The sequence below is a fragment of the Pygocentrus nattereri genome, chromosome 19 (genome assembly GCF_015220715.1).
Source record: "Pygocentrus nattereri isolate fPygNat1 chromosome 19, fPygNat1.pri, whole genome shotgun sequence".
Lineage (NCBI taxonomy): Eukaryota > Metazoa > Chordata > Actinopteri > Characiformes > Serrasalmidae > Pygocentrus > Pygocentrus nattereri.
In genome coordinates this window covers 38,184,594-38,199,463 of record NC_051229.1, presented here as the reverse complement: position 1 = coordinate 38,199,463, position 14,870 = coordinate 38,184,594, and the positions used below count along the sequence as shown (strand labels likewise).

Sequence of the window (14,870 nt, the reverse complement as noted above, 5' to 3'; positions counted from 1 at the left end):
CGCTACAAAAGCAGCTTGACCTAGCTGGAATTATGAACCGGTTCAACTGAACCGACTCACGCAGGCACGTCAGTGCATAAGTTGTGTTTAAAAATAGTTCATATGATTTCTGCTTTCTGCTGCATTGTTTTATATCCCTTTTGTGTTTTATACTCTTCTTCTCTTTCGTTTATATACTGTTCTATTGTATATTCTGTTTTTCCATGGCAGTCGGCAGTCATAAGCATTTTAATGCATTTTATACTGTGTGTGTCTGTGTGTGCAATCAACGTTTTGCTTTAATCTGATTCAGTCAAAGTTGAACTAACTTTGACTTTTGACCAAACCCATTTTGCTTTGCCTGACCCCAATTATCTTTAAATTACCTTAAATTATGCTTATTTTATTTTAAAACAAATGATTGAACATTCCATTTCATCACTATCAAAACAGGCAGTGTGTTTATATGCACTTAATAATCTGATAACTGCAGAAAATCAGACTTTCTCAGTAACTGGTTCAGTGTGTTTACACTTAATAATCTGATTGTGTCAGTAACTGGTTCAGTGTGTTTACACTTAATAATCTGATTGTGTCAGTAACTGGTTCAGTGTGTTTACACTTAATAATCTGATTGTGTCAGTAACGGGTTCAGTGTGTTTACACTTAATAATCTGATTGTGTCAGTAACTGGTTCAGTGTGTTTACACTTAATAATCTGATTGTGTCAGTAACGGGTTTAGTGTGTTTTCTTACTCTTGGGACAGTAAGATAGTATTTTCCCCAGATAATGGGGAAACTCCGGATTTACATTCGTCAGGCAGTAATCAGATTACTGCTTTACAACCAGCCAATAAACTCACAGAATAAGTCTTGATGTAAACCTATGACTCAGTCGTCATGCTGCGGCTTATTTGTTTAACATTGAGTCACTTTGGCTTACAGTAGGACCATCATCTAGAAGATGAAGAATATTTAAATCCGTCATTTCGTCAAGCATGTCAGTTTCAGCATCACTCCTGAAGTGCTGTACTTGTCACGTGTTCTGTGTTAAACACTGCTCGCTGTTTCCAGGACGTTTACATGCGCTGAAAACAACTCCATTACTGAGCTCAAATCCAGCCTCTTTATCAGATTTATAGACCTTAATCTGATCTAAGGAATCAGTGTGAACATGATTAGTGATCAGATAATTGCAGAAATCTGATGATGAGCAGTTTACCAAATGTTTTCGTTGTAACTGTTTCTGTCGTGACAATTTAAGCTTATTTTGATAACAAAAATAACTAAAAAATGCCAGCCACTACATGACTGGCACACACAGCTCTGAACAGATGTACACATATTTTTCATCAAAATACAAAAAAAAATACTTACTAAAATTTACTTAATGTAAGTTTAGTAACATTTAGTGACAAATTTAGTGACATTTCTTAATGTTGCCCTGATTTTCAGACCTTGGGACACATCTCTGTCTGCTCACCATGTGGCTGTGGTCTATTGAAGTTGTATGCCATTGTCACGATTGGCCCCTCCCAGTCCTGTCCATGTGCTTTGTGTTTTGGATCTTCCATGTGTTTGTTTTGGTTCAGCGCCCTTGTTTGTTGACTCTGCCCCGATCGTTTTCACCTGTCCCTCGTTATCCCTGTTTTATAAGCCCCGTGTTTGCGCCTTGTCTTTACTGGTCTTTGTTTGATTGTTCTGTTCGTTTGACATGTTGTTTGTATCTATTGTATTCTCGTGTTGGGTTCATAATTCTATACTGAATTAACATTAAATACACAATAAAACATTTAAAACACTGAGGGACTATGCTATGCTAATGATATGCGCATGCTCTGTAGGGCTGCTCAATTATATTGTTTTTTTTTTTAATTTTTTCTATATTTGCTCATTTTGAATTTGTTGCAATTTTTTGTGTTTGTTGCCATTCAAAAAGAACCTGGGACGGGGGCAACAAAAGGCTGGTAAAGTGCATAAACAACATGATTCTGTAGTGAAATCACTCCGTGGGCTCAGAAACACTTGTGAAAACCACTGTCTGTGAAAACAGTTCATCACTGCATCCACAAATGCAAGTTAAAACTCTTAAATACAAAGAAGAAACTAAATATAAACAGGATCCAGAAATGCTGCCACCTTCTCTGGGCCTGAGCCCATTTAAAATGGACTGAGACAAGCTAGAAATGTGTCCAATGGTCCAAAAAAATAAACATTTGATATCCTTTTTGGACGATGTGCTCTCCTTCTTTTTTTTTCATCGTGCTCTCTTGGACTCCTGGCTATGGACGGCTGTAGCATCACTAGGGATCAAGCTTGCAGGATCTCTTGATGATAGGGCCAACACTTAGACGGTTGCAGATTATTGCAGATGCTTATATCTATTCTTCTCAGAAACATCTCCTTGGACGCAAACAAACACAACAACAAAAACAGGTTGTACGCTTGAGGGAGGCCATAGCAGATACACCAAATACAGTTAGGCCCAGAAATATTTGGACAGTGACACAATCTTCATGATTTGGGCTCTGCAGGCCACCACATTGGATTTGTTTAATTCAAGGGGTTGCACAAAAATATCCTATGAAATATTTAGGAATTGCAACCATTTTTCTACAAAGCCTCCTCATTTCAGGGGCTCAAAAGTAATTGGACAAATTAACTTTACCATAAATAAAATGTTCATTTTTAATACTTTGTTGAGAATCCTTTGCAGGCAATGACTGCCTGAAGTCTGGAACTCATGGACATCACCAAACGTTGGGTTTCCTCCTTTGTGATGCTGTGCCAGGGATTACACTGCAGCTGTCTTCAGTTGTTGCTTGTTTGTGGGTCTTTCTGCCTTAATTTTTGTCTTAAGCAAGTGAAATACATGGTCGAATGGGTTGAGATCTGGTGATTGACTCAGCCATTGCAGAATACTCCACTTCTTTGCGTTAAAAAACTCCCGGGTTGCTTTCGCAGTAAGTTTTGGGTCACTGTCCATCTGCACCAAGCCTTCTCCATACTTTCTTTTTCCCATCACTCTGGTACAGGTTGATCTTAGTTTCATCTGTCCAGAGAATGCTGCTCCAGAAGTTCTAGGCTTCTTTAGACGTTCTTTGGTAAAGTCTAATCTGGCTTTTCTGTTTTTGAGGCTGATTAATGGTTTGAACCTTGTGGTTAACCCTCTGTATTTGCTCTCATGAAGTCTTCTCTTTATGGTAGACTAAAACACTGATGCACCTACTTCCTGGAGAGTTTTCTTAGCTTGGGTGGATGTTGTGAAGGGTGTTTTTTTCACCATGGAAACGATTCTGTGATCATCCACCACTGTTGTCTTCTGTGCGACGTCCATGCCTTTTTGACTTCCCGAGCTCTGGGCTCTTTTTTCCCCAGAATGTACCAAACTGCTGACTTGGCCACTCCTAACATTTCTGCTATCTCTCTGATGGGTTTCTTCTTTTTTTCAGCCTAATGGTGGTCTGCTTCATTTCCATTAAGAGCTCCTCTGACCACATGTTGTGGGCTCACAGCAACAGCTTCCAAATGCAAATGCCACACCTGGAATCAACTCCAGGCCTTTTACTTGCCTAATTCATGATGGATTAATGAGGGAATAGCCAATGCAGCCCACAACATAGCTTTTAAGATAATTGTCCAATTACCTTTGGACCCTTGAAAAAGAGGCAGCTACATATCAAAGAGCCGTAATTCCTAAACCCTTCCTCCAATTGGGATGTGAATACCCTCAGATTAAAGCTGACAGTCTGCACTTTAAGCTCATGTTGATATACAACTGTATCTTGAATATGGTTTCATAAACAGCTAAAATACTAAAACTTTTGTCACTGTCCAAATATTTCTGGGCTTAACTGTATAAATTTGTCTTCTTTTCATGTTTGATAGAGGCTTTTTTTTATTCCATTGTAAGTAAACAGAACACAGATCCTGTGTGATGAGACACAAAGATTACAGAAATCCCCTTTTCCTCTGATACTCAGAAAAGCTAAGTGAATTTCTTTCCTTACACTGAATGGTGGTGTTCTTCTAAGATTTATGAGTAGATTTATGAGTCACATAAAGGAGCAAATTTTAAAGTAAAATGTGTATTTTGTGCGAAGATGACTATTTTACTTCAGATACACTACACTGCCAAAAGTACTTTAGTAAGATCCCATTCTTAATCCTTAGGGTTTAATATGATGTCGGCCCACCCTTTGCATCTATAACAGCTTCAACTCTTCTGGGAAGCCTTTCCACGAGGATTAGGAATGTGTTTATGGGAATTTCTGACCGTTCTTCCAGAAGCGCATTTGTGAGGTCTGACACTGATGTTGGACAAGAAGGTCTGGCTCACAGTCTCCACTCTAATTCATCCCAAAGGTGTTCTGTTGGGTTGAGGTCAGGACTCTGAGTAAGGCTTGGATGCAGCTGCTCGGCCATGGAAACCCATTCCATGAAGCTCTCTACGCTGTTCTTGAGCTGATCTGAAGGCCACATGAAGTTTGGAGGTCTGTAGTGATTGACTCTGCAGAAAGTCGGTGACCTCTGCGCACTATGCCCCTCAGCATCCGCTGACCGCTCTGTCATTTTACGTGGCCGACCACTTCGTGGCTGAGTTGCTGTCGTTCCCAATCGCTTCCACTTTGTTATAATCCCACTGACAGTGGACTGTGGAATATTTAGTAGTGAGGATATTTCATGACTGGACTTGCTGCTCAGGTGGCGTCCGATCACGGCACCACGCTGGAATTCACTGAGCTCCTGAGAGCGACCCATTCTTTCACTAATGTCTGTAGAAGCAGTCTGCAGGCCGAGGGGCTCGGCTTTATACACCTGTGGCCATGGAAGTGACTGGAACACCTAAATTCAATGATTTGATTTGGTGAGTGAATACATTTGGCAATATAGTGTAAGTAAGTCTTTACAGGTGGAGTTTTTTTATCTTTGGTGAAACATTCACATTTTGGCAGGTGTAATATACTCAAAGGAAATAAATGGTTTCTGTGGCTGAATTTGTAAAGAAAAGTACAAATAATGTAGACCACCAACCTTCAACCATCAGGTCATGGAGGTCTAATTACTTGCCTTTCAGTCTTGCTGTCTGAGTTACGCCACTTATTCATTTGTATCTTGTGATGTCCCCACATCTCTATTTATCTAGAAGCCTTGTATGTGAAATACAGATAGATGTGGCAACAATTGAGAGAGCAGTTGCTGAGTTTCACCACCATTTACACCAACACTTATCTGTTTGTATCATGCGACCTCAGCATAAGACCACTTCCGTATTTGTCTAGAAGCCAATATAATTTGCTGTGGCAACAGTTCACAGAAAAATAGAAGTATTCATGTATTCCCATCAGTGGGGAACAGTGGCTATTAGAGCTGGGCCTTCAAAACACATCTTTACAGTAATGCTAAATTCTGTCAGCGCCCGTGTGGGATTTCTGGTTATATGTTAGCGCTAAGCTAACGATGATTCCTAAGAATTTTTTGGCCTTTCTAGATTAAACATGGACATTTGAAGCTTGTAAAAGACATTCCACATGTTTTATCTGAATCTTGTAACAGACTTTATCATGTATCTGAGCTTGTGTGTATCAGTTTTACAGTGAGTCTTTCAGTAAAGAGTTCTGCATAGAGCCACCGCCACTGCTTTACGTTCCTAACAACTAACCAGAACACTGCTTAGACTATGACTGGTATTCACTCTCTGTGACCAAACTGTGATTGGGCGATTCACTTCCTAGTTATGTATATGGTTAATCTAATACATAAGGTCTTCGGTCCAGCTCCTGAAGTCCTAAACAATGAGATAGCAGCTCAGCTGTATCAACCTAGGTACCACAGAGAGAAGAATCCTGATTGTATAATTTTCTGCTCGTTGTTTCATGATTTTAACTCTCACAAAAACACCTACCAAAACTCACCCCAGCTGCCACACACACTTTTCTCTCATGAGCACCTAAATTGGCTAAAGGAGATTTGTGAGGAGATCAGGTATAATCCACTGACATAAGGAAAGTGAAATGAAGCGACTTTTCATGACTGGAGTTCAAAAACTGATTAAAAGCTATAGAGAAACAACCACCTGGAAGACCTGATAGACACCAAAACTGCCCCCATCAGATAAACAGCACTGAAAGCTTTCATCTTTGAGAGAGAGGAGAAAATCAAGCTGCTTCAGATCTGAAAACACCCACAGGTGTTTCTGTCCATCCTTCCACTGTGAGAAGACCACTCAGCCCTATGGGTCTGAAAGGATGTGTAGCTGATCAAGAAGAGCCTCACTGAGAAAAGGAGACGGACACATCAAACAAAGAAGCTGAACGATGGCCTGACCACCCCAGAGTCCAGACCTCAGCACCACTGAATGTGTTTGGGATTATTTCAGAAAGGCTTTGAAGTTTGAAGGCATGTCTGCAGATTTCTTTGGGAAGCTGAGACTGATGCCACCACTGTTTTGAAAAAGGTCCTCAGGAGCACCGCCTGAACTCCAAACGACCTCTTTCTCCTAAGCAGGTCGAGTCTGCTCTGGCCTTTCCTGAAAATTTGTAGAATTACATAATAAACTTTATGCTCATTTTAACAATTTACAGTTCACTGCATTGCTCTGTAATGATTTACAAGAGAATTCAATCATTTTGAAATGGGATGAATCCATTTGAATACCATTACCTTCTTTAATGGTCAGGACCCCCACAGGACCACTGCTGAGCAGGTATTATTTGAGAAGTGGATCATTCTCAGCACTAATGAGTTTTATCATTGAGTTGAATGGGATTTTTTTGTGCTCTGTATATATTGTCCAGTACGACAACAGCATTCACGACTCATCGCTTTGAACATCTGCCTCCCACTCAGATTAAAGGGCTGACAAGAGTAACCAGGAAGAACACAGCGAGAGACAGAGAGAACGAGAGAGCAAGAGAGAGAGAGAGAGAGAGAGAGAGAGAGAGGTAGATTACAATTATATTCAATGTCTTTGGGAAAAGGGCTTTGCATAAATACACACACAGTGTAATAAAGGAACTGTGTAATATTAACTGCTGTGCTTTGTTGGATGCAGCTTCACTTCACTGAGCAGCCTTCACAAGACAAAATATCAAACAGCACGATGGTAAGATGGTTCAAATCTGCTCATATCTGATATATGATATCTGATTTTTTTTTTTTTTTGTATCCATGCCTCCTATGACCACTGAAAGGCATTTAAGTTGTGTTCCTGCTGCCTTCACATCATCCGAACAGCTCAGCATTAACTCTTCACAGCTTACAGTAGGATAAATTAGGATAATTCAGTTCGTTTGAATTGGTAAAACCTAATCGTGGCAGTTTTTGCGACTTATAATACGTCTTCAACTTGAAATATTACTATATATATTATATTTGACATTCTTATCATTCTGTTAACTCACCATTTGATGAACCTTTCTTGCTTTTACAAGTGAAAATAATAAACTTTTTTTGTCTCTAATTTCCTTAACATCAATAGTCTAAATGATTGAGTTGCACATATTTATTATTACTTATAAATAAGTCAAACGTGTATTGTGAAAGATCTCATTAATACTGATCATTTTGTAACCACTTCCATGAGTTATTCATACATGGATGTTTTATTTGGGAACACTTTACTGAAGGGCTGCATTGATAACAGGGCCATAAAAACCCTCCATGACAACAAAAACATTTATAAAGGCTGCTATAACACTCTCTGGGGTAAAACCGACTAAACTAGCCTTTGACAGCTGACGCATGCTTGTTGGAATAAGCCGTTATATACTGTAATGTATGTATATTTGTTTGTGCTTATGTTACTGATAATCCTTCTAATACAATCTATAAAAAAAGCAGTGCTTTTAATTGATTATTTATTTATTTAGGGCGTAAAAGGAGTACTCTCACATTCACACGACTTCATCTGTGACCGCTAAGTTGTGCAACCACTTTCTAAACTCAAGACACAAGATTTTGACTCAGGTTAATGTGTCAGGCACTAAAAAAGCTTTGAAAATAGACCTTCAGTGACGCAAACACTTCAGTCTGAAATACAGCTATTTTGCATATCTATTTGAATTTTATCATTTTCTTAGTTTTACCTTTAATACTTTGATGCAAATATTTTACTGCTGTGATGGCCTGACAAGCCATGGTCGTTATCAATATATCAATATATCAATATATAAATATATATAATGTATTTATTATTGTTGAGCTTCCTCCTTTGATACACGTTGCCAGGCCTTTTCTGCAGGTGCCTTCAGTTGCTGCTTGTTTGTGGGTCTTTCTGCCTTCAGTTTTGTCTTCAGTTAGTGAAAAGCTTGCTCACTTGACTCGGCCATTTGAAAACATTCCATTTGTTTGCCTTAGGAAGCTCGTGGCTTGCTTTTGCGGTATGTTTTAGGTCACTGTCTGTGCCATGTTTTACAGGTGATGTATTCTTTAGCAGTGGTGGATAGTATCTAAGTAAATGTAATTGGTTACTGTACTTAAGTAGTTTTTTGGTATCTGCACTGAAGTTTTTCCATTTTGGGATTTTACTTTCACTCCACTACATTTCAGAGTCTAATATCCGACTTTTTCCTCCGCTACATTTTGAGAAATCTGTCGTTCCTTTTGGTTTCTGTGAGTATAAAAACGTCACATGTCAAAACGAAAGAACCACAAAGCAAGAGCACCAATCAGGACACAGTGGTCAGTGATACTTATTTAATCCCACAAACGGGGAAATTCCACCTCCGCATTTAACCCATCCATGAAGTGAAACACCACAAACACACTAGTGAATACACACACTAGGGGGCAGTGAGCACACTTGCCCGGAGCGGTGGGCAGCCCTATCCACGGGTAGCAATTGGGGGTTGGGTGTCTTGCTCAAGGACACCTCAGGCGCTGGGGATCGAACCGGCAACCTTCCGGTCACAGGGCCAGTTCCCTAACCTCCAGCCCACGACTGCCCAAAAGAGTTTAGAGCTTGTTTGGCCTGTTAGTTTCAACGTCAGCGCAGCAGCGTAAAACTTTGGGAGAGTCTGTTCAACATAAATGATGAACTAACCTAACTTTGTGTAAATAGAGCTCAATATAGAAATATGTCCACATATGCAGTCGAGACTGACGCGGCTTTTTTCTGAATTTCTACAAACACCATTTCATTTTATAGTAAATGAGTTTGGGCTGGTTTATGTTTATGAACAGACGCCTACAGATCAACATAGTAAAGGAGCTCATCTGTGATCCTGAGTTTAAAGCCAGTTTTTATTCAACTTAAACTTGGAACTAAGTTGTAAATAAATCTGAAACTGAAACTTTGCTTGTGTGTAAAAAGTGATTTCAGAGCCACTCGGTTCTCCCTGATGGAAACTGTTTACCTTCAGTGTTTTGTGCTTCTGATCATTTTAATAGACGTCAGCGTCACTAATTAATGACCTTCTATTAAAAGACTGGTTTACCAAGAGAGACGCTGGAGGACTTTCACCTGAAATGAGTTCATGAAGCCAGTCTGGTTATAAAAATGATAACAGGACATCAGAGCCAGAATTACTCTTTTAGTACTTTTACTTTATACTTAAGTACATTTGTAGGGAAATACTTTAGTACTTTTACTCAAGTGGAGGTCTAAAGGGAGGAACTTCTACTTTTACTGATCCACCACTGTACTTTAGATTATGAGCCCTTCTTTTTTCTCTCCATGCTTTTCTCTTCCCATCATTCTGATACAAGTTTATCGTGGTTTCATCTGTCCAAAAAGTCTTTTTGGGCTTTTTTTAGATGTTTTCTAGCAAACCGTTCTGTTCTTCAGTGTCCTTGACTTGACAAGATGTTATAGATGGGTTTTTCTTCACCATGGAAAGAATTCTGCGATCACCCACTTTAGTTGCCATCAGTGGTCTTCAAGGTCTTTTGTTGTTGCTGAGCATTCCTTCTTTTTAGGAATGTTCCAGATTGTTGATTTGACCTCTCCTAATGTTTCTGCGAGCTTTCTAATAGATTTGTTTTGTTTATTCAACTTAATGATGACCCTCTTCACTTGCATCAACGCCTCTTTGGACAGCATATTGACAATTCCCTGAACAGCTACCAGTTACATATTCAGCCCTTATAATCAATGCCTTTTTCTACTTATCATGAAATAATGAGGAAACAGGCCACACCTGCCTGTGGAACTGCTTATCAGTCAACTGTCTGATTACATTTGAGCCTTTTATGTAAAACTATGGGGGACTTTGTAAAAAATGAGCTGTGATGCATAAATAGTTACTGCAATGCTGTTTGTTTAATCCCTTAAATTAAAGCAGGAAGTTTGCACTTCAGTCACATCTTGACTGCTTCATTTCAAATATACTGTGGAGATGCACACATGCAGATAGACCTGATGGACTTGACTGTATGTATATATATATATATATATATATACACACACACATATATAATGCATATATAAACACACAGACACACACACGAGTGAGCTATCATAGCAAGTCACAGGCTGACTCATATGGGCTAAAGTTGTACAAAAGAAACCTGGTAAACCACATGAATTATTTTTGTAGTTCCTTTCTCACCCAAGACACACACACACACACATTTTCAAAAATGTTGAGACACTGCTATTAAAAATCATTTAAACCCTCTATTTATTTGAAATACTTACATTAAGTACTGAAAGACTTACATGAAATACTACATATCAAATGCCAAAAGTGAGAAATTTTGTTTTTTGAAAAATATATGCATATTTTGAATTTGATGGCAGCAACACATTCCAAAAAAGTTGGGACGGGGGCCTGTTTACCGCTGTGTTTCATCACCTCCTTCTTTTAACAGCACTCTTTAAGCATTTGGGAAACTGCTATAATTCTGAAAGTGAAATGTTTTCTGCTCTGAAAGGTTTCAGGGTCTCATTTGTCAGATTTTTCATTTCATAATGTCACATATATTTCAGTGGTGACAGGTCTGGACTACAGGCAGGTCAGTTTAGCACCCAGACTCTTAATATGGAGCAATGCTGCTGTAATACATGCAGAATGTGGTTTTACATTGCTGAAATAATCAAGGCCTTCCCTCAAAAAGACGTTTGGATGGCAGCTTATGTTGCCAAAACATGTAAATATTGTTCAGCTTTAATGATGTCTTCACAGATGCGCACGTCACCCATGCCATGTTCACTAATGCCCCCCTAAACCATCAGAATACTGACTTGAACTGTGTGCTGATAAGCTGAGTGGTCTTTAGCCAGAGGACAGTGTCCATGATTTCCATAAATGTGACGTGGAGCGAGGAGGCGGACGCACGTGCTGAGAAGTGAGATGTATTAAGGGCAAATCCAAAATAAGGGTCATACGGTCCAGGGTCATAGAGCCAATACGGATAGATCGGGGGCAGACATGACAAACCAGAATGCAACAGACCAAACACCACAGCAGAAAACACCAACAACAGAGCCAAAGATCAGCACAAAGACCAGCGAAAACAAAGGGCAAGCACAGGGCTTAAATACACAGGGAAAATGAGGGACAAGTGGAAAAGAGGTGGAGACAATCAGGGGCGGAGTCATGAAACGAGGGGGCTAAACCAAAACAAATGCACAGGGGCTAAACCAAAACATGAACACATGGACAGGACTGGGAGGGGCCAATCGTGACAATAAAGAATTAAAAATGTTGATTCGTTGGACCACAGGACACTTTTCCACTTCCCCTCAGTCCATTTGAATTGAGCTCAGGCCCAGAGAAAGTGGCAGCATTTCTGGATCCTGTTTATATCTGGTTTCTTATTTGTTTTTTAGAGTTTTAACTTGCCTTTGTGGATTTACAATGGCAGTAATTTTCAGAAGTGTTTCTGAGCCTATGAGCCCAATCATGGTACTGACCTGCTGCCAATCAACCAATAGATGTTTTTATTTTATTTTTTTTAGCATTACACAACTTTACTAGCCTTTTGTTGCCCCCATCCCAACTTTTTTGGCATCAAATTCAAAATGGGCATATATTAAAAAAAATAAAAAAAATAAAAATGATCTGTTTCAGCATCTGATATGCTGTCTTTGTACTATTTTCAATTAAATATAGGGTTTAAATGATTTGCATATCATTGCATTTGGTTTTTATTTACATTTTGCCTATATCAGCCTCTGACCTGCTATAATAATTCTGTTATTTAACCAGGACCATGCAACCATTGATAAGGAGGATAAAGGGGAATTCCACCTTTTTTAAACATTGACATTTCAACAAATTATGACATTTTTAAAAGTCATAATTAAACAGGTAAAATGTAAACAAAGTCATTCAGAGTGGTTACAGTGGTGGTGAAAGGAACCTCTAAACTTCCACCTCTAAAAGCTTCTTCACGGACAGTAGTTGCGTAAAATGGTTATGAATTTGCTACACAGTATTGTTTTACAATAGTTGTGAGAATGCTTTGGCCTAATATGTACTTTTTGGTGGAGGAATACATACTTTAAGGGCAAAGTGAGACAAAATAGTCCCCCAAAAAATAAAATTTCAGATTTCCTGCTATTTTCCTACCATCAACATTCCATATAGAACTCAGAAGACTTGTATAGGTTCACTGGTGCTTTTGCATAGTAAATAAAGTGGTTATATTTGTGTTGTGGACATGGCGACCCCTGATTCCTATCACCACCACTGTAATCTCTCAAACGACTCTGAATGGCTGAACAATTGAAGCTCAATTGAAATTTTGGGAAACATGGGTGGGATTGCCCTTTAATCAGGGTGTTAGATTCAGAAAACACATTGATTAGATGTCCAGATGTCCACTGATAAACTGTATATGCACTACAGGCGTCCAACTGCACTGATGTCATCCCTCAGCTCTGGAAGTACTACCTCTCTCCAATGTACGCGTTGGAGTTTGCCATCGGCTCTGTCAGCAACCTGCTGGTGATCTTGGGCTACATCTTCTGCCTCCCTTCATGGAAGTCCACCAACGTGTACCTGTTTAACCTGGCTCTGTCGGACCTCATCTTCCTGTGCACCTTACCCCACCTGTCCTACACCTACGCCCACGGCCTGAGCAAGATCATTCCCGCCCTCTGTGTGGCTAACCGCTACATCCTCCACGTCAACCTGTACTCCAGCATCCTCTTCATGGTGTGGGTGAGCGTGGATCGCCTTTTGGTCATACGGCACCCGCTGCGCAACCATTTCTTGCTGACCTGCAAGGGCTCCCTCTTGGTCAGCCTCCTTACCTGGGTCTGGGTCAACATTCAGGTAATACCACTCATAGCCTTCGTCATACAGGACTTGGAGCTCAGTGAATGGACCAAGTGTAATGACTTTGGAAGCCTCTCTGAGACCAAAGGCACTCTGATCTACAGCCTGGTGCTCACCGTCACTGGATACGTGATACCTCTTCTGGCCTTGTTCCTGTCTTCTTTGAAGATGGTTTCTCTGCTCCTGACGCAGGAGCAGGTGTTAGGTACCTCCTTTCAGAGGCCCCTGAAGATCGTGAGGGCTGCCGCTATCATGTTTCTGGTGCTCTACACGCCCCTCCACGTGATGAGGAATGTGCGAATAGCGTCGCAGCTCTCAGAAGCAACGCTTTCTCTGTGCTCCAAAGTCTACATTGAAGTGGTGTACATAGTGACACGGCCAGTGGCCTTCGCCCACAGCGCGGTAAACCCCATCTTCTACTTCCTCATGACGGACAGGTTTAAAGAGCTCCTACAGGACAAGCTCAGGCAGATTAGAAGGATGTTAACCTGAGCAGGAGGAACCTTCACAATTTCTGCATATTTCAATGTTTGAGATGTAAACAGCGGTTTGCTGTGAAATGCTCTGTTCTAGAATCAGAACTGTTCACAGTGGTGGTGATAGGAACCAGTCGTCCAACTCTAAAAGCTCCTTCACAGAAAGTTCCTACATGAAATGGAGACATTTTTTATGAAGACTTTGGCCTTAAAACCCACTCATAATGGAGGTACACATACATGCAGGGTGTTAAAAGGCAAAATTATCTTATTATTTCAGATTTTCCACTATTTTCCCATCATCAGCGTTCCATATAAGCTCAGAAGACTCGTGTAGGTTCTCTGGTGGTTCTGGATGGTAAATACAATGTCTATATTTGTGTTGTAGTCATGGTGACCCCTGGTTCCTATCACCACCACTGTAAAGACATCTGAGTTTCTTCTTCACAGTGAATCGCGTTCACATCAAATCAATAACTTTGTTGGCATCCCAATGATTTAATCATCAAGGCATTTTTAAAAAATTGGTGAAATTGAGAATTAAGAGTGCCCTGCTTTTTAATCTGTGATGTATTTTTTTCATTATGTATTTTATATATATATATATAAATGCACTGAACTTTTTGCACATACGCACATTATTATTATGCCATTTATTGTCCCTGTACTTATTTAATGCTGTATGTTTGTTTATTAATAAATCTGGGCAATATTGGCTGCATGGTTCTTTACACTCTTTCTAATGAGATTTATTTAGAACATTTATTTTGAAAAGACATTTCTGATATATGTCTAATTACTAACATTTGTTTGAGTTATCATCTAAATTGTATAACCCTTTTGGTCTGGTGGGCTGTTCAGCTGCAAATATAAGGGGCAAAACACAGTTATTTGCATATGTGTGCACATAGGGGGAGCTATTGTCTCAGTAAAAGATCCTGTTCAAACAGAAAACCATGTATTCTGAATAAAATACCAAACACATACATCCAGTATGTCCAATACTGTTTCAGAAATGTCCAAAAGTGTCTAGACAGCCCTTCTAATGAGTGAATTCAGCTATTTTATCGTGAACTCAACTTAATAAACTTAAACGTATTAAATTAAACTTATAATCTTCATATAAAAGCACTGACCAAGAGAACTGGACAATATGGATCAGCTGCTCATGAGCCTAAGTTCATCATGC

The 14,870-nt window shown here is 39.7% G+C and overlaps 1 protein-coding gene across 1 annotated transcript; it reads left to right on the top strand.

The window, feature by feature from the left end:
* Positions 1 to 6,916: 6,916 nt before the first annotated feature.
* On the top strand, positions 6,917 to 13,991 carry LOC108413274 (succinate receptor 1). Its single transcript, XM_017685715.2, has 2 exons — positions 6,917 to 7,084; positions 12,774 to 13,991. The coding sequence occupies exons 1-2, from the start codon at positions 7,028 to 7,030 to the stop codon at positions 13,695 to 13,697; spliced, it is 981 nt and encodes a 326-aa protein (XP_017541204.1). The 5' UTR covers positions 6,917 to 7,027; the 3' UTR covers positions 13,698 to 13,991.
* Positions 13,992 to 14,870: the final 879 nt, after the last annotated feature.

What these genes read in the sequence shown, in the direction of transcription:
- LOC108413274 (XM_017685715.2), top strand. Translation starts at nt 7,028, where the DNA reads ATGCAGCTTCACTTCACTGAGCAGCCTTCACAAGACAAAATATCAAAC. An exon ending in AAATATCAAACAGCACGATG is followed by an intron (nt 7,085 to 12,773) that starts GTAAGATGGTTC and finishes TATGCACTACAG; the next exon opens with GCGTCCAACTGCACTGATGT.